The sequence below is a fragment of the Amphiura filiformis genome, chromosome 16, assembly GCF_039555335.1.
Source record: "Amphiura filiformis chromosome 16, Afil_fr2py, whole genome shotgun sequence".
NCBI lineage: Eukaryota > Metazoa > Echinodermata > Ophiuroidea > Amphilepidida > Amphiuridae > Amphiura > Amphiura filiformis.
This window is the reverse complement of record NC_092643.1, coordinates 12,305,570-12,325,970: the sequence shown is the minus strand read 5'-3', so window position 1 is coordinate 12,325,970 and position 20,401 is coordinate 12,305,570. Positions and strand designations below refer to the sequence as shown.

Below are 20,401 nucleotides of genomic sequence, written 5' to 3'. Positions count from 1 at the left end.
ACTGGGTTACAGAATTGTACAGATGAAAAAATCTGCTAGGGATTACTATGTGGACGCTTCTGCAATGACCCAAGAGGTATGTGCATCTAACCATGGTGGGGTGACCAGCACGTAAATATACCTCCACTCCCCCTGCGTGTCAGGTAGTTCCAGTAGCGAGTACCTGTACTAGCCCAAAATGGCAACCATTTCTTGACCTGACCCAAGTAAATGAAGTACTAATAATGACAACGGTGAAATCACAAATGAAGAGCTCGGATGCAAAAAGCGATCAATTGGTTTTAATTTGAGATATGGGCAAATATAACTCGTCAAATATACAAAATAGAGTAAGAAAACAATATGAGCTGTATTTTTATCATAGTTTCAAAAATGCATCACACTCCCTGTACCTGTTGGAACCTTGATGGTAATTGTTTAGGAAAACTTGACTCATTGATGAAATTAATGATAAAATTAACAATAACTGATTTTTTTTCACAGTCAGCACTAAAAAAAAGAGGTTTTTGTCCCCTCACCCAGAGCCCACTCATACTGATGGATTCACTGAAAGCACCTGCAAAATTATAGTCTGACATTGTTTGATTCAAATTACTTAGATCATTCTCAAGAAATCTGATCAAATTTTCAGAGTGTGACCTTTCACCTTGCACATATCATGTCTATTTTTGTAATTAACATGCAATTGTTAGTCATTCATTGTCAGTTTTTTTACACGCTCTCAAAAACATCCACTCTCATACCCAATGGTGAATGCAAAGTTTCCCCATATATAACAGGGTCATAAATACTCGCAATGGTGATTCTGGGTACTGATGATGATTCTTAAAAGGACACTCAGCTTGAGTAGAGTTGAAACAATATGAACTTAGCTTACAGTGGAGCGATTAATATAGTCATTTGGTGTAGGATGTAAATTGGAAGAAACCTCAGTCAAGTGGAAAGCAGTGGAGTCATTGTTATGGGAAGAGGAGGAGGGGATATTGTTGCAGTTTTGGTGCCACAAGTTTGTTTAGTTTTTGTATTCTATTAATTAAACCTAAATGAGAAAGAAAAGGTCTGAAAGGGCTCATTTTGAGTCTGAGGTGTGTGGAGTAAGATGCAATCGTCAGGGTTTTGTTGGATGGATGGACGGATGAGAGTGAATTTGTAAGAATGAACAACAAGACTACAGAGACTGCAGAAGAGGTACAGTTTTAGTTTCTTTTTCTGTTCATGCAGCGGAGTGCAGAACTTCCAAAATGTGAGTTTTGTTTATATGAAAAGTGCACTTGCGCTGATTTTTGTGTGTAAAGAGTGGACCCAAACCCCCTAAAAATTGCTCTTTTTGAATGCCTTACAACCAAAAGGTGGGCCTTTTGTCCATTTTTCTACCACTTTGGACCTTTTTATTAGAAAAAAATAGTAAAATATGGAACTTTGTGGATTGTCTGTGTTCATGATGTGCAGAACACGCAAATCAAATAACGGCCTGGAAATTGAATCAACGATTGAAGTCATGGAGCAACATGTGCGATAACATTGCCATGTAGTACAAAAATAAACTTGGTGTTTAGCAACTGTGTGGAAGCACCACTTGATTACATATATCAGTTATTCAAGCGCAAAATAAATGTAGCTGACACTTTTTAACATCTGCAGTGTGCCTATGTTTAAGTTCGATAACAATAACCCATGCATCCGGATGCGACTGTCCCACCCCATCATTTATGCATGCTGTATCATCACCTGTCTTGTTCACAAAGCAGGTGATACAAGGAATAGCTTGTCTCATGTGATAACATCACTGCCATAATATAATGGTGTGGAGTGGTATAGAAATTCAAACCTATAAGACAATCAGGCCGAATTTCTAAAGTTATTATGAAGGACATTTTTTTATTCCTTGCCAAATGGCAATCAGCTGGATGCAGTTTACCGAAATCTATACATTATATTATGTTGTCATATAGTATTTCCAATTTTCAATTTTAATATCTTCTTAGTGAGAATGGTGAGGTCTGATTTTGAAATCATCCTGAACAGGTCCATTTACAAGAGCTGGATATGGCAGGATCAACACCCTTATCACCCCGGTATCACCCACGTACACCCTAACTACATGCACACCAGGGTGGTGTGTGTTGGGGGTGGGGGTGTTGGATCCTGGCATTGCCACAAATTGAAAATGAAAGTTTCATCTTTTCTGAGCGTGCATTTAAAACATGACCAAGGCTTATAGACATTTGCATTTTACAGGTAACTGAACAATCATAATCAATGGCAATTAAAAAGTGTAAGGGGAAAGTTTGATCATTGATGTGAGTTTTGTTCTTATGCTTTCTTGATTTATAATAACTCATCACCAAACTGAAATGTTGTTATTGGCTGACAAAAAGTTTAAAAGTGGATACCATGTGACCATCAATGCCATGGCAACTATCATATGACATACCGTACCTGTTATTGGATTCCAAAAACATCAGGGTACCACACCAATCATTCTATAAATAATCTATCAAGACTAAAAAGGAAATATTTCATTTTACAATTGACCCCCTGTCTGCTGCAGATCTATGAAGATGTTATTACCTTTGTTGTAAGACAACTTCCTTGATGAATAACTGTTACTGAATGCCTTCCTGAAATAAACAGTTCTTCCATAGAAACCAATATAAGTAAATTTAATTTTACAATCAAAATTTCTAGCAAAATTTAAATTCTTGATTGACAACAATTTTTTCAACAATCAATGGTTGAATCTGTCCCAAATCAACATTGTCTATTTTCTGCGTCCATGGTAACCAGGGGTCAGCAGCTGGTTGCTGGTATTGGATGACAGGTCAGTCAGGCCCCTTGGCAACATGCCTCAGAATTGCCAGGTATGTGGCTTTCCTGTAGAATTGGGCTCATATTTAATAACAATGGTCAATGGTCATTGGCACAATGGAGTTTCAATAGATATCATTTTTTGTGTACTGGCCCCACCCAAAATGCCAAATGCAGGAGCCAGGGGGAGAGGGGGTGGCTATCCCGGTGGCTATACCTTGGAATACAAGTGCCCCACCCAAGCCTGGGGATTCAAGTTTCATAGTCAGTGGGAGAAGTGAATTTCAGGAGCAAAATCAACAAATTATGCGCAAAATTACCTCAAACAGTGGAAATTGTGTGTTCATGCGGATGCTTCAGTTAGCTTTTGAGCTTTTCCTCGCCCTTTTCATTTATGTGAGCTGGGAAGTTCAAGTGACTTTGGGCTTCAGCTGTAAAGAAATGGTAGAATGTTAACCTATCAGAAGCTTTCAGTCACCTGAAAATTCAGGCAACCCAGTATTGACTGGACATGCTAACTCAATTGGTATTTTGTCACATTATAATGTAACCAGACCTGTGTGTTGGGGCCCACAAGTTATCATTAGACTTGGATATATTACATTGAATGTATGTGGCCTAGTTTTGAGTTAATTGTTTGATTCCATTCAGAGATATATGAGATATTACCTGCTGACATGAATACATATTTCTGTGTGTGTTGGTAGGGCTATGCCTTTTGTGTATATTGGCAGCTATTGGCATCATGTTGTCATGGCGATTTGAGACTGTGACTCTATCAAGAGGGTCATGAAACTATGTAGTAAGGTCATGGGTCAGTTGAGGCAGAGAGGAGGCCATGCATATTAGCACAGGTTCTAGAGAGAAACAGTGAATACTTTTGATTTAAACTATTGAACTATGGGTGACAGTCCCTGAGAATGTTAATGGTTTTGGAGATATTATGATAAGCTTAAGCCATTATGTGCCTGGAATATGTGTGATGAGGCTCAGGGTTGTAGCTATTAAATGATATGGATACCTTAAATCTTCTTTGATATTAACTATGGTATTGGTTTGTACATGGTTTGTAGCAGACAAGTTTCCCCAGCTTTTCCAAGCACAGTGTGATATCATACCTGAAGGACGGAAATCATACTGTGATGTTTGGTGCAGTGTCCGACCTTGCCTTGCGATCAATTTCACTTTTGAACTGGACCTGGTTCATGTGGTACGTGGTAGTGTTCAACATTCAAAACTTTTCATATTCATGGATAGGCTTGCACTGAGACCCGGGTTTCAAACACTTTGACTTGAGACCAAAGGTAGTTTATACCCTGTTTTGGAGTATAAATATAAAGCTCATTTGGATGAAATACTCATAATAACATTCTATATTCTATTTTGAGATCACCCTGAATTTCACAGCCAAAGCAGGTTGAAATCATATGTCATCGATGGCAAAATTCTTTTGCTCTGTCGATATATCAAGATTTCAAACAAAAAATGATGATAGAATGTCGGGTTCATGCATTATGAAATCAGCGAGGCTGGAATAATTTATTGATCTGTTTAACTTAGTCATAATCCTTGGATCTGTCAGTTATATTTGTTTGTGCTTGGAAACATCTTACAGCATTATGCAGTTTGACTCTGTAATGGATTAGTGTAAATGTTTGCATTGCATTGGAAAGAACTTACTGTAGTTTGTAGCATTGTGCCGAGTCATCTTGGATTGCCATTGCCTGTGGACCCCCAGTTTCAAGTGATATTTCCAGTATGATTATAAAATTATTGTGAACATGGTGAGATAGCTTCCATAATGGCATCTTCGCAGACAGTTGTTAAAGACATCAAAAAACACCAAGTAAGTATTGTGAATCGCTTTGTTGCTTTCTACCATAGAGTTTTGAGAAATTCAACTTTATAAATTGGCACTTTTTTACAGACACTGCCAAAAGGTTGAAAACAATTAATTTGATAGTAATTACTCTTAAGTTGCATATGCCAGTATGTCAAAAAACCACATGATTCTATTATGTCATATATGTCTTGATCGATGTCAGGACAGCAATAACATTGAAATCTGACATACAGCTTCCATTTAATATGCTGGTATGACAGAACAGAAACAAACAATGCGACTTCCTTATTTTAATCATTAGCTATTAAAGCTTATCTTCTAAAAACACACTTCTATGTGGCATGCATTGGTCATATGCCGTATGAGCTCGTATACATGTAAGTGTATAGCTTTTATTTTAAAAAGTGGTCATATGTCATATTAATTTAGGGCAATTAATATATCGCATTAATAAATTGGAAATATTTTCTCAAAACTTTGTTAGATTGTAGTGTGTCGGTCAGAAATTTATTATTTTAATTGAACTCATTTTGTCAAAAAGTCCTTATGCCGGCTTGCTAGAACAGCAGCGATTTTGGAAATGTTTCAACAAAAATGTCAAATAACTTGATTATAAGTATTTCAAAGCATCAAACCCAAATATGCATACTAATCATGTTATATGCTACCATAACTTGATAATTTTTTAGTGATAGCATTTTTTACAGATGGTCTACATATTACATGTATTTCTCTCTCCTTGTTAATCAGGACTGATGAAAGGCCTACTATCAGTCATTTATGTTTTACAAGTCCAATAATTTACTAATGTTTCATCTTCCAATCAGAAGACTTTCATCAGTAATGTGCCAAGCTAACTGCTGCACCTCCTCTGGCAAAACTCCCTTGTCTATTTTAGTCTTTGTCTTATTTTCATGCATCACCCAGGCACACTACCAGTTATTCTCATTCCAAACAGGCCAAATAAAACCACTTACCTTTTCCTCTGATTCCTTCTTTTCCATCACTGATAGATATGATCCTTCATAGAAAGCAAGACCTAATGCCCCAGGTAGATCCATTATTGATTGCGACTTTCTAGATTTGGGTCCAAAATTTGGGGAGTAGGTCTGTATCCAGGACAAGATCTTCGACATGATGTATTTTACATCCAAGTTTGAAAAAGAGTTTATTTTCCAATATTATTCCAAAGTATGATTGTTGACAGCTGATGAAGATGGTGCAATTTTAATCCAGAATGGCACAACTTTGAGTTGACTGAAGTTTCATTTTAATAGGCAAAGCATTAGACCATCTACGGGTGAAGTTAATAGTAGATATTAGAGGCCATTCAAAATCATTTTTTTTTTACCAAATATAAACCTGAAAAACATCATGTATCACAACTTCACCCAGCATTTAGGTCCAAAATTGGTATAAAGTGACGAAGAGTGAGTGTAAAATGTTCGAGAGTAATAGCTGGTGCACCTGATTTACCTTCAACCATACTATTTTTAGTTTGTATTAAAACCAAATACATCAAGTGTCTGGGAAAACTTTTCTGGTAGAGGTCATATTTTAAATGTAAAATATTTCACAAGACTTGGTTTCTCATGACAGTGCAACAAATTGGTATTTAGGCCTGTACATTTAAACTTGAGTACACTACAGATAGTATATGTGTTTTATCTGATGAAAATACCTTTGTTAGGATTAATTATTTTGTCAAACCCATTGGATCAAAATATTTTCAAAAATTTTAGCACCATGAAAATTATGATTTTACCTCTTGCAAATCAACCACTTGAAAAGCCTTCACCAAGTCAAGTATCTTAAATCGCTTTTAAAATGGGCCCTATTTGCTATTTGTCATACTGCCTATGTATAATTTCATGTAGGTTTTAATGGCATGACATGCAAGACAATGCAAACAAACTAAAAACCAGTTCTGAAAGTAGAAAGTGGTTACATCATTTAAATGCATAATTTATGCATTTATGCGCTCTTACGTGTTGATTAAATGGCCAACAAGTGCGACACTTGACTGTTTCTAGCAACAAATGGGATTTTTATGAGGGGTTGTATAATCTGTTTCTCATACTAACGTTTTATGATTGATAACTAGTGGACAGGTCAATAATGGCTTGAAGGGAATGGATGCTTCTGATATCTTTATTGTAGGCCTGTAAAATCACCGTAGGATGTACAGGGTATTGACTTGATAAGAATACTGAAATACTATTGAAACAAACGTACAAGACTACATGTAGAACAACAGGTTTTGTTTTCAGTAGATGAACTAGCCTCAATGATCAAGTAGCACTTGTAGACTTGTCTTGAAGGAAGGAAGTTTTGATAGATGAACCATACTAGCTTTTATTAACGTAGGATATTTTACAGCAATAAAACACAGATCCAGAGGATGTGGTGGTAGTCTGCATGTTGTTAGCCGACTGCAGTCTATGCATCTAGCTATTAAAGGGAGATATCAAAGCTTTGGAATAGTAACCAGCTACATATAGGAGGCAGATTTCTGTTAGTTGAAGTTGTAAGACAGGATATCACCAGCAACAATAGCAGATCTAAAGGATACACATTGCATGACCTGTATTCTCTGTTAAGCTTCAGCATGCTACGGATCAGCCATCTAAGGATGGATTTGAGAGGATCAGTGTGGATCACCACGTAATAGAATTCATTAAACTGGAAGCTGTTACATGTAGTAGGTGTCAGTCATGAAGAAGCATAAAGTACCAGCTCCAACAACAGCAGGTGGTAGACCAAGAGTTGTGCATCATCCTAGAAGACACCCATCTGGTGCCACCTGGTCAAGGGCTGGTAATGTTGCAAGACTTCTGGTACCTCCACCTGGACAGGTTGGTCAAGAATTTCATTGTATTTTGACAGAGGTGTTACAAAGAGAGAAAATAGACAAAAATACTGAGCACATTAAATGATCTTTAGGGGAACATGTCATCATATTCAGTAGAGCAAAGAAAACTATGATCAAACAGAACTTAAAAATGGTCTTAAGGGGAAAATGTCAAGGGTCTTTTTTGGGAAAATGTCACCGTACTGAGCCAAGCAAATTAAAGGGCATTTCGGTGATGGAACCGAGGTGTTGAACCAGGGACCCCTTGGATGCCAGACATGCGCACGGCCACACCTTGCCACAGGGGTCTACCATGGCCCGCCAAGCTCTCCCCCTATATGACTGTTCGCATTATGATGCAATCACATCAGGTGGGATGCCCACATTTGCAGATGCTTTGCGAATTGAGCTTTTTTGATGTTTGGTTTGGGGTCTTTAAGGGAAACTCTCATCATACTGAACAGAGCATATGGTCTTTAGGGGAAGATATAATACAAATTAAAGGGTCTTTAGGGGAAAATACCATGAAATAATTAACACAAAGGGTCTTTAGTGGGAAATGTCATAAAACTGAGCAAATAATAGGGTGTTTAGGTGAAAACACAATGTTTTGAAATGACTAAACCATATGATATAGAAAGGTGTACATGTATACAGATGTACAATTTGTGTATTACCATGATCAGCTTTTATTTATTTTTTAGACCAGAATTTTATACCCTAAAATTGTAGACTTTTGACAGGCACAGGGACCTTGTTTGAATTGGATGCCAAATTCTACTCCCCATCTTCCTCCAATGTCCTTAGGTGTACAATGTACATCAACATATGAGATGAAAGAAAAATCATGTACCACAATTTATTATGGTGTTGTTATATATCTTGTAAAAACACTATTATATGATGACGTTGGCACGTGTGATGATGGATGGGCAGTTATTCTCCTACGTATGTCGAATAAAAAGATGATGCCTATTGACTTCCTCTCATCAATGGCCTAGCCCAAGAACCAGATGCTGAGGATGCATAATTTATATAGTACATCACAAGACTAAGAATACATGTACGTTGCTATGTTGTGATATAAACTGCAGCATCCATATCTATCTATCCATACTCTTGATGCAGAGAGCTATACCCGACCTCATTTGCAAAGTTTAGAAAAGCTGTGAAATAGGGTGTTAAAGTTGCTGCGTTTGTAGAATAGTTGAAGTGAAGTTCATCAATCATCTTTTAATGATGTTAGATGTTAAGGAGAGAAAGAGGGAAAATTATGATCTTTGGAAGAAGTCTCTATTGTGGATAGTGAAATACATTTTGCATCTACATCAGCTTACATCTTAGTGGATAGTGTGTTTGTGTCTACATCTTTGATTCTACCAAGCGCTATTGGTAACATCAACTGAAAGGAAAAGAGACCTTGCTTAAGGTGATGTAAGAAAAATAGAATTAACCATTAAGGCCAGATATCCATCAAATCATTGGCCGACATGGCACTACGTTTTCGCGGAGGACAACGATATGAAAGGAGTCCATTACATCATCCCCATCATCATCATCATCATCATGGAGCCTCATTCGCTACGGCTGGTAATGTGGCTATGGTTGTAGCATCAAACCAGGTATGTGAGAGAACCAGGTAATGAGAGAAGAGGTACAGTACTATTCAAGTTGAAATCCATACACCCCCTGTAGAATCTCCCACATATTTCAAATAGAGTTACCCATTCAAGTAGTCCCATTTGAAATGCACACTCCCTGTGTGGAAGATTAAGGTAATGTATTCCATAGGGGCATAGTGGATTTCAACAGGAACAGCCCTATGTTGTTCAGCAAGGAAAGTTTTGCTTACACAGGTCTGGGACACAGATAATATGGGTTTGGTTCGTGAAATCAGATCACATCAACTAGGCCAGTTGCAACCTGGTGCAGACCTATCCGCACTTAGATTGTAACCGGGATTGTAACATCCGCCAATTTTCTGTGCAGCTCCCCAAATTACATTGGGTGAAGGAAGTTTTTGATAACCAAACAACTAATCACCAATTTTTTGAAGCAGGAGGAAACCGGAGATACCGGAGAAAGCCTGGGAGAGCGAGCATGGAATCGAGATAAACCAAATTCACTACAGTCTTTGGGCACGGACGGGGCTTGAACCCGGGACCTCAAGGCGAGGGAACTACCACTGGGCCTACTCCGCTCTCCTGCAATGGACATAGCTATAGTCTATCTATAAGTTTACAACCAAGGCCCAGTATTGTAACTACTGTGGCCCGCACAGGATCATGTGTAATAAAGATGCTGAGAGGATTAAGCTTATAGGGACATGGGCGCCGGCAGTTAATGGAACGAATACGGTACCCCAACTTTGACTTCAACAATTTATATAATTTAAATCTGTCTAAAACAAATTTGCCCAAAGTTGAAGACCTTAAATTATTGACCTTTAACGCATTGAGACTTATTAATTGTAATTTGCACTTTATAAAAGTGGGTTTCGTTCATTTGTTTCATTCATTTCGGTCATCCAACCATGCCCCAATTTATTTATTCCAAAAATTTTGAAAGAAATTTTAAAAAAATACTTAAATTCTCCATGTATGATTATCATTGACAAAGAGACTTAGAAAAAAGTTATTTGCCAGAAATGAATCTTATCATTTCCAATTTGAAACTTTAAAAAAAAATCCTCAACTTGGAGTTCACCGATAATTTACAGATTTAAAGCTGACCAAAACAAATTAGCTAAACTAAAAGACCACTCGTGTTTCAGGAAACCAAATGAAGCAAACATCACGTACACGCTGTAGGCGATTAGAATTCTCAGTTGTTTGGATAACCTGTTATCTTGGAAACATTATCTATTGTGTAACGGGTGGGACTGTAAAGTGATCGTACAAATCTGACAGGCGTAATTGGTTGTTCAGTATATCAGTCAAAAGGAGGTGTTTGTGTATGGCAATGATGGAAAACATTTAGTGTACCGTAATGTCTTTATTGATGGATATTTATTCATTAATGTTAAGCCTGAGAAGTAAGAAGTAGGCATATATTTGATCATAAAATAATCCCATATACTTTTTGCATAGGCATGTCAGTGGCATCACCCGAATTTGTTTAATTTTAAGGAGGGCAAAATTTTACCTTAGTTTCGCACTTTCGCATCATTTGATTTCCAGGGGGGTGGCAGCATGGAACTTGACCTACTATTGAAAAATTCTCCCTCTAGTGACATGAAAAAACAATTCCCTCACCCAACTCTGTATAAAGGTATACATTGAAATTTTTAAACAAATCGCCTCCAAAGGCGGTGAAAAAAATTGGCAGAAAAAAACCCCAATTCTGCCCAACTCAGTATCATTCAAATGCTCTAAAATCATACCAGACCAGACTAAATGCCTTTAATTGATATGTGGGTGGTATTTAATGTTTTGACTCCATTATAAAAGGACAATATTTTGGTATTTCTCAAATATGGCACACAATTTTATTCCATTTGTGGTGCTGGGTGCTCATTTGTTTGACTATTTGTATATGAAGCCATTCCTTGTGAAAACTCCAAATGAACATTATTTGTTCTTCTCTGTCTCCTTATTTGCATACGACTTAGAGTTCCCTATATGGAGGGTACATTTAGTGGTTAATAGAGTCCAGGGTTTTATAATTATGCAATACATTTACATTGGTATATCAGTTGCCTAGCAACTATCCATTGTTTTGACTAGCAATATGAACTAATGAACAAGATGAAGGACAATTGGTGGATGCAATTAATGTCACAGTATTAGCTGAGGGTTTTACAAATTATTCAGTCTTAATTAAAGTAAAGGTAATAACTTTTGGATTTTACAAAAGAATGAATATTCTGAAAGGCCTAAAAGTACTAAAATGTGTAAATAAATGTAAAGCCTTAATAAATAAATGTATAAGCCTTAATGTACAATCTTATAATATGAAATTGGTTAATTTTTTTCAAACCTGATTTTTTTGCACATTTGTAATGTTTACACATGTCCCAACTTGCACCTAAATGGAATCGGCCAAGTGTGTTGTCTTTGTAGGTCAACAGAGCAAAGTTTGATATATATTATCATAATTTAACAAATTATGATATTCCTCCCATAGAACTGCTTGTTAAATGGTCAAAATAACCAGTGGGGTTTCTTTCATGTTACCTTGTTATTTCAACTTAAAATGGACAGTAACCCTCGCGGCAGTTTTTACTAACATTATTTCAACATTTTGAATAAAGAATAACAAAATTAAAATTTGACAGAAATCATACAGTAAGGCTTTAAAGCAATAATAGGTGATTTGCAAAAGAATAGATTTTTTGTTACACAAGCTTTTAAAGCTGTAAATTATTTTTAATTTTTAATTTTTTTTATTTTTTTATTTTTTGCAAAACAAGGTCTAGGGTGTGGCCTACTTTTAGGGTCGATCGAGTTATGCCAATCAAACAATTTTATTTTTTAGGCATAAGTTGAAGGGATGAGGCTGTTGATTGCAAAGTGCTTCTTTAATGGTCAAGCAGTGATTCAGTCAAAGAGTTGAGATGGGTAAGCTTGTGGTAAAAAGAGGAAAGTCTGTAAAGGGGGAGAGACTGCATTTTGATAGATCAGGCATTTAAAAATTGCCATGAGAGATCAGGATGGTCGTACCTGTATCACAGGAAAATTTAACTACAAATGTGGACAATTGCTGTTAGGGGCTGTGCAATAATTATGAGCAAAATTATGGGTAAAATTTCCGAACGGCCTGCCAAAAATCGCTTGCCCCCCCCTCTCGGCCCGCCAAAAATCGCTTGCCCCCCCTCTCAGCCCGCCAAAAATTGCCCCCCCCTTGAACATGCCAAATTTTTGGAATCCCAAATTCCAAACTTTAAATGGTCTAGATGTATGTTGCGAGCGCAGCGAGCAGGAAAATTTGCATATTTAAGCGTTTCTGTACCATTTTCCTAAACCTTTTTAGAGCGTTTTATTAAAAAGGCGCCCAGTGAATGCGTGCCAAAAATTGCTTGCCCCCCTCTCGGCTTGCCAAAAATTGCTTGCCCTCCCCTTTGGCTCGTAAAATTTCTTGCCCCCCCAATTTTACCCTCCCCAGGGCTCATAATTATTGCACAGCCCCTTATTCATTGCCATGACCTCCCCCTACCACATAACTCCGACCAGGTACCATATATAGTCCCTGCTTAACTAATAGACCAACTGGTTCCATGTTTATGTAGTTATAGTGTCCGGACTAGTGTTAAACAGGTTTACATACCCACCACACACATATTTATCATGATATACAACATAAACACAATGCGATTCATCTGTATCACTTTGTAGTAAGTTGTCATGACACTTCACACCTGCCGAATCATCCTGTCAAATTACTGGTTGCTAGGGGATTGTTTACAGCCCTCAGGCCCTAGCAACAATTGCCTAGCCATTAAATGTGCGAACCAGCAGATTTGAAAGCATTTAATGTCATATTCTGAGCTTAATAATTCAAATATCTTATACCTGAAATAGGTCAATTGAACCCAAGATATATGAATGTGCACATCTTGCTAATTTATTTTACAAGTAGGTTCTATTGCTTATTTACATTGCTGTAAACCATGATAACCACGTACACAATTTCTACTCTCCCTCTCTCTATTTGTTCTGCCCTCTCATTCCCTCTGTCCCAATCGCTCTCTTCGTCACCTCTCCCCCTCACAGTGGTGGCTCTATGGGGAATACAGGGGGAATACCACCAATCCTGGCTTTCTACCCATGCCAAAATAAATTTTAGGCAAATTTCTACTCCAATGACAACATTTCTGATTTTTGCTCGATGAAATTCACTTTACACCTGCCCCTCCCTCCAAAAAAGAAATTCTGGTGATGCTACAACTCCCTCTCCCTCCCCTCCCTACCCACTCTCTTTTTCTTTGTTCCCCTCTCTGTCATCGACAGTGCTTTCTGACTCGCTCTTCTGTGAAGTTCTGTCTCTCTCAATCTCATCTCTTTTTCTTCTCTCACTCTCCTGTCTGCTCTGCCATCTCCTCGTTCTTTTAAGGTTTGTCTTAACCCAGGAATTATGGAAACTTTGGGCCTCATAACTGCTAAATTGTTGGTCTAAAGTATATTAAAGTATACATATTTAGAATGGCAACGACTTGGTCAATTCATCTGTGAGGCCAAATTTGGGCCAAAATGCTCATTTCACCAAAAATATTTGAAATTTGGGAAAAAATCTTTTTGACCATTTTTGGTGCAAATTTCTCAAAGTTGGTCAAAGTTAAAAAAAAAAATTAAAAAAACCCAGCTTCTAGATACTTTTATCTAGTTTTTAAAAATTAATAAAAAAAACCTTTTGGCCCAAGAATTTGTTGGTTACGTTTAACGAAAAAGAAGTGGGCCAAAAAGCCATTTTTTTAGGGGGGGGCCAAAATGAGCATTTTGGCCCAAATTTGGCCTCACAGATGAATTGACCAAGTCGTTGCCATTCTAAATATGTATACTTTAATATACTTTAGACCAACAATTTAGCAGTTCTGAGGCCCGAAAGTTTGCATATTTCCTGGGTTAAAACCAACAATAAACTCTCTTTCACTCTCTCCCGTTCTCATTTTCATTTCCCACTTATAAAGGTTAATAAGGATTGTCTTTCAGTGTGAAACATGAAAGAATTTCTTTTTCATGTTGTCATAATATAGATCAAGAAGTGTTTAATCGAGGTTAACCAGGTTAAGAATAGAATTTGAATCAAGATCTTGGTAAAACCCTAGAGTTTATCATTTGAGCTGTGGTTATGGTTATTAATTCCAGTATGTTATGTCTAGATATCGACTATGTATTTATGCATCACAGCTTTCAACATGTAAGGTTATGGGAAGAGGTTACTTGTCTTGGTACATCTATATCTATGTTCACAGGGTTGCCTAATCAGGTATTTGTTATCTGCATGGGCATTAATCTCGTGGGGGACATGCAAAATGAACCATTTTTGTTCTTTTCAGCCCCTTTTTGACAATTCAGCCAGACCCCCCCCCCCCCAAATTTCAAGCCAAATTGGCGCTAATGATCATGCTTGACTTGAAAATGGCCACCTCTAGATTGTGACTTGGGCGACTTCAGATGTTCTGCAGGAAAATGTTAATTTCTGCTTTTTTTGTGACTTGCTACACAAATCTAGCCGCAGAGCAATTTAAAAAAATGCTACGCTACCAAGAGTGATGAGAAAGGCAAGCAGAAAAAGAAGTGGTAGCCCAGCAAAAGCATGAAAACACAAAGGCAACTGTTGGGTCCCCCTGCCATGGGTGGGCAGAATCAGCACCATACAACATGCATAATAAGATTGTTGGTTACGAGTGCATCAATAAACTAGACCAGGGATTTTCTATACAAAAACACAAATCCCACCCAAACACCCCCTCAACAGTCAACGCACCCACCCATATCATTATCTATCTTAATTTCAGAGGCATGCAACCAAAATCTTAGATATTTGCTCAAACGTGAAAACACTACAAGGAGGAACATCTCTCACAGCAAACCAAACTAAAATATATAACCAGGGTGTGGTGTAAGAAAAGGCTATCGGCAATAGCTGCCCTATAGACAATGTGACAATTTCTGCATTATTGTACACATATGGCACCTGGCAGCTATTGCAGATAGGCCTTTCTTGCACCAAACACTCAGTTAAATTAAGTTGAACAAGTATAAGTACATCTCACTACACAGGTTATATTAAAAAAGTTTTTAAAAACATTTAAATAGCTTCCCTGGCTAGAGACTTAAGCCAAGTAGACAAAACTAGTTGTAGCATTAACATTTATTTTGCTTTGTTTTTGTCTTGTGTCATTGCAGCAAAAGCTAAAAGAGGAACGTGAGGCCAAACGTGCCCAACTTGATGAGCGCCATGAATTTGTTATGGATGCGGTGGCTAACAGCCTCAACCTGGAGAAAGCAGAGGTTGAAGATGCAGTCTTGGAAGGGGACACTGTGAGTATCATATCTTTGTCCATTTCACATAAAGGCCTATCTCACAAAATAAGTATTTTTGAGAAACATTTTTAACTTTGCCAAAGTCTATTGTTTCTGTATTCTTAATTTATGCAGTCTATATAATTATAGTTGAAAGAAAATCATTCCAATCTGAAGAAGGTATTCATAAAATTGATATGATATTTTAGTCAAAAACTATTCACTTTTCGTAATGTGAAATAGCAATAATTGCATATTGTGATATACAATGCAAAAATGACATTATATTTCAATGCAAAACAATTGGTCCCTATGTCATGGCAATTTTCTTAAAAGACACACATACAATGGCAGATCCTCTTGAATCCACCCTTTGATTGCTGCTGGTCAGGGAAGCAGATTTTTTCTGCTTTTATAGAAATTCCTATATATGTTCTTCAACTGGAATGAAATCTGTTATCAGTAAATGCCAAGTAATTTTTTGTTTGTCAACAGATCAAGCAGATGGATAAATTCTTTGAGACAGAAGCACAGGTGCATCTGATGTTCTTCTACCAGGATGAAGATAGCAAACCAGACACCACTAAACATGCTTGGATGCAGCAAGAAGGAGGTCAGTTTAACCCCATGAGAACTACCTGCCGATTGGCCAAAAACAAGTTTTCATTATCAATTGACCCAATCAGCAACATTGTTAGAATAATTTTACCACACAAAATTGGGGTGGATTATTTGCCATGCTCCATTCTGATTGGTGATTAAAGTGAACATATCATGTAATTGACCAATCAGAGGCAATAATAGATCGGCAGGTAGTGGTCAGGGGTTAACCTAAAACATGAAAAGGGCAGTGGCAATTACCAGAGATGACACAGCTTGCAGAGAGATCACATCCCAAATATTAAATTTGAAAGAGTTTTCAGTGGTTCAGTGGTCATCATGTTCTCTGTTAAAGACCCATCAGTGATTTGCTCATTGGGATGCGGGAGGATTGTAAGAATCATGAAAATTCAGATTTTGGCACTTTTGTTACTGTCATAGATAGCCTGCTAGTCGTTCTGAAAGTCGACAATAGAAGACATTTTGCACGAATCTGTAATATTTCTACTTAAGTATGCCCATCATAGCATTCAATATTTGTATAATAACTTGAATGTGGTGTGAGCAGATTATCAATTTAAATTTAATTCTATATTCTTTTTCAAATAGTCTTACATCTTTTAAACAGACAACATTACAGAGAGAATACCAGTGAAAGTTGCATTGACACTTACTAAAATATTTTCTCTTCACAGGTGAACCAGTTCGTCTCGGTCCTACCGGTGTAGCAAAGAGTAAGACTGGGAAACCAAGACTATTTGTTACTGATGGTACAGATTCATCCCTTAGTGGCGTGTGCGTTTTCTTTCTAAGAAGTTCACCAACCAAAAAAGTGGAGGAGGCTACAGTACACAAGGTAAACATGTAATCTATGATCAAACACCAGACCTTGAGGGAAGGGGTGAATATGGACAGGGGCGTAGCCAGCTTTCTTGGTCGGGTGGGGGGGGGGGTTAAATTTAGAAGTTTGGGGCAAAGTCAGAAAAAATTTGCCGGTTGTATCATTTTGACCCGGTATCATTGGTGGGATATATAATTATAGCAGATTTTTTTTTGAGAGACTGTACATGTAAAAGTCTTTGAGCTTCCAAAAAAGGACTTTTTGGGACAATGTTTGATGTAGCATGCACAAATTTGGTATTTTACAATATTTTTGCCCATGATCAGGATGAACTTTGATAGGAAACAGGCTCCTTGCCCCTTTTCTCTTCCTTTGCCCTCCCAATTTTCTCATTCATTTTTTGTCGAGAGGGGCACTTTTTTGTCAGCCCTGCTATTGGCTACACCACTGAATATGGATAAGTAAATAGGGACAAAAGGTTTTTTTCCAGCTCAATTAATATCTGCTCCTTTTGTTTAACCACCCTCTAAATACTGATGGTTTGCTTTTCCAAATTATAGACAAACAATATATATCATTTTTTTATTTTTTTTATTATTATTTATTTATTATTTTATTATAATAATTGACCTCCTGAAGACTTTCAAACGTTTGTCCCTATTCACTCCCATGTCCTTATTCACTCTGTTTAATGGTATTTTAGGATTTAAAGTTAAGACATTTTCACCATACTTTGACTAACCCATTCTGAATTATTTCCTTTTAGGACATGATCTTTTCAGTTCTGGATACTACTGAAGTTGGCCTGCTTAGCGCTATCGAGAGATACTTGTCAGAAATTATCATTCCATTTCTCAAATGCAATGAAAATGGCTGGGGTCAACTCGGATCACAAGCCAACTTGCAAACAAGAGAAGACTTCTTTCACAACCTCCAATCATTTGTTTCCACCCTCGAAAGTGCAAAGAATTCATTGGAGGGACGAGTGGAGCTGAAAAAATGTTCCACGTACGACTTGTCAAAGTTGTGCAAACCTGCTGATTATATTGCAGTGGCTAATAGTACTCAAGATGTGGAGACTATAGAGGGCATTATGTCAATGTGGATCAAACAGATAGAACAGGTAGGATTCTAGCATTATTTTTTATTTGTAAGATTTATCTATATTTGGTATCCCAGTGAAAATTGAAAAGTTGTCCCGCTGACCAACTCCCAAAATATCTGTACTGTGACAAAGGCTTATATAGTGAGTGGAAAGTTTTTTTCATTAACTCAGTTCCATAATCAGGTAATTTTGGTCTCTAAGACCAAAATAATGAAGATCCAAACAGTGATGTTCAGTGGATCAGAGGGAGCAAGAATCCTATTGATCACTACATGTAATCTTTTGAAGCTGCTTTGTACTATAAAAGGCTAACAAATCGTATAAGCAGGAAATTAATATTAGATGGCTGAGCTTTGGTGCTCAAGTTATCTTTAGAGCAACTAAAAGAACAAGATGACAGTCGCTATATTTAAGAAATAAAGGGTAATGCATGATCCTTTACACGAAAATAATGTGTCGAGGCAGTAAAAGCGTAAATAATGGGTGAGGCGCAGCCGAACCCATTATTTAAACGTTTTACTGCCGAGGACACATTATTTATGTAAAGGATAATGCTGCACCCTTTATTTCTATTCTATTACCACAAAATAGTGTGATTTAAAGAGAAAATATCAAATTTTTTGCCCAAATATTTCAAGTTGTTTACCTCAAGGTGGAGCGTATACAGCGTAGCCAAAGCGTATGCACATTCCAATAACACAACCTAACATTCCATTCTCCCTATAAGCAGGTATGCACATACAATAACACACCCCTGACATTCCATTCTCCCTACATAAGCAGGTGTGCTGTGCGCTCTGCTGTGCGCTGTGATGATAGAAGAACATAAAGTTCGTTGCCTTGACACTTTATCGCTAATTAATGGTCTGTCACGTGACGCGTTTCAACAAATCACAGTGCGCGATTTTGAATAATGGGTCGTGGGGGTAATAGAATACGCTATGAAAGTTATCAAATGGTATACTGGGAGAATACCGATAGATCTAAAATGATGATATACTTTTTAATTAATTTTCAATTAATAGTGGGATACTGTTGAAAATTCTGTACATTGACTGAAAACAAAATTGACTTGCGTTATTTTTTATCTTCAGGTTCTAACAGAGAGTGAACAGATGCGTAAGGAAGCTGACAACATCGGACCCAGAGCTGAGCTAGATCACTGGAAGAAACGCATGTCAAAGTTCAACTTTCTTTTGGAACAAATCAAAGGGTCAAATGTCAAGGCAGTGTTGGGTGTGTTGCAACAGGCAAAATCAAAGACAATTAAGGTAAAGTTATAATATTTCTGGTGATGAGACATAAATATGGCCTTGTGCAGTACTTACTATTTCATCATAAGTGGTACTGTGACACATGATCAAATGCAATAAACTTCCAGACTTTCAAATAGGGTTATTCTACCTGTAGTAAACATTTCATTTGAAAGAGCAGCAGCTGTACACAATCCGACCACAATGATATTTCAAAATGCAAAATGTGAGCGGGTGGAAATACTGATCAAACCAGATCAAAAAGACATCAGAAATACCAGATAATCAGACTGAATTGGATTCACTTCCTCAGGCATGTACGCGGGCATGTTCCGCAGTGTATACGGACATACTAGTCCTAGAAGAAACCCTGCACTCGCCCTATATTGAAGCGTTTAATGATTCAAGTTTCCTATCCAATAGAACCAAAGTAAGCGTGCTCTGTATTATTGCAAAGGTGCAGTCAAATGTCGGTCCTTAAATCATCCACTCGTCCAGGAAAGCTTCATCTTTTGAACATGACATGCGTGTAACTTGCTTGCTGATAGCTATACAATCCTATTATTTCCTCCTGTAGGCTTGGATGGACTTAGATCGCAGGATAACTGATGCAGCCAATGAAGCTAAAGACAATGTCAAGTATTTGTACACATTGGAGAAGTTCTGTGATCCCCTCTACAACAGTGACCCTGTAAGTAAACTATGAGTCTGCCAAAATGGTCTCATTTCCAAAAACATTCTTTGGACTATAGACCAAACATGGCGGAGTCAGTACTCTTTGTTTCTACATCATTGACTTGACATTATGCTGATGTATTAAAAAAAAAAAGGAAAATGACCTGCCTATAATTTGTTGATTTGATAAAGAAAAATTCAGTTTTATTTTTAAACCATCAGAAGACTTATTGACAGAAGCTAAAATTGTAATTGTTTAGTAGTGTGAAATTAAATTGAACATATTTAGGATATGTAGATGTATGTGAAAAGACTTTTTAAAATGAACCACTTGTCTAATAGAAAATACAAAGATATTTTTCCCTAAAAATATGGATGGAGGAAACATAGCTATGTGCAAAAGTGTATGATCTCATATTTTATGTTCCTTAGATGAAAGTTATTAATTTCCTTGCTATAAC

At 37.2% G+C, this 20,401-nt stretch overlaps 1 protein-coding gene across 1 annotated transcript in view; it reads left to right on the top strand.

The window, feature by feature from the left end:
- Window positions 1-20,401, top strand: part of LOC140135579 (dynein axonemal heavy chain 5-like) — a 109,286-nt gene that overhangs the window by 3,673 nt on the left and 85,212 nt on the right. Inside the window, 6 exon segments of the mRNA XM_072157120.1 lie at window positions 15,350-15,484; window positions 15,962-16,079; window positions 16,762-16,922; window positions 17,674-18,030; window positions 19,107-19,283; window positions 19,843-19,956. Coding sequence (XP_072013221.1) covers window positions 15,350-15,484; window positions 15,962-16,079; window positions 16,762-16,922; window positions 17,674-18,030; window positions 19,107-19,283; window positions 19,843-19,956 — 1,062 coding nt within the window.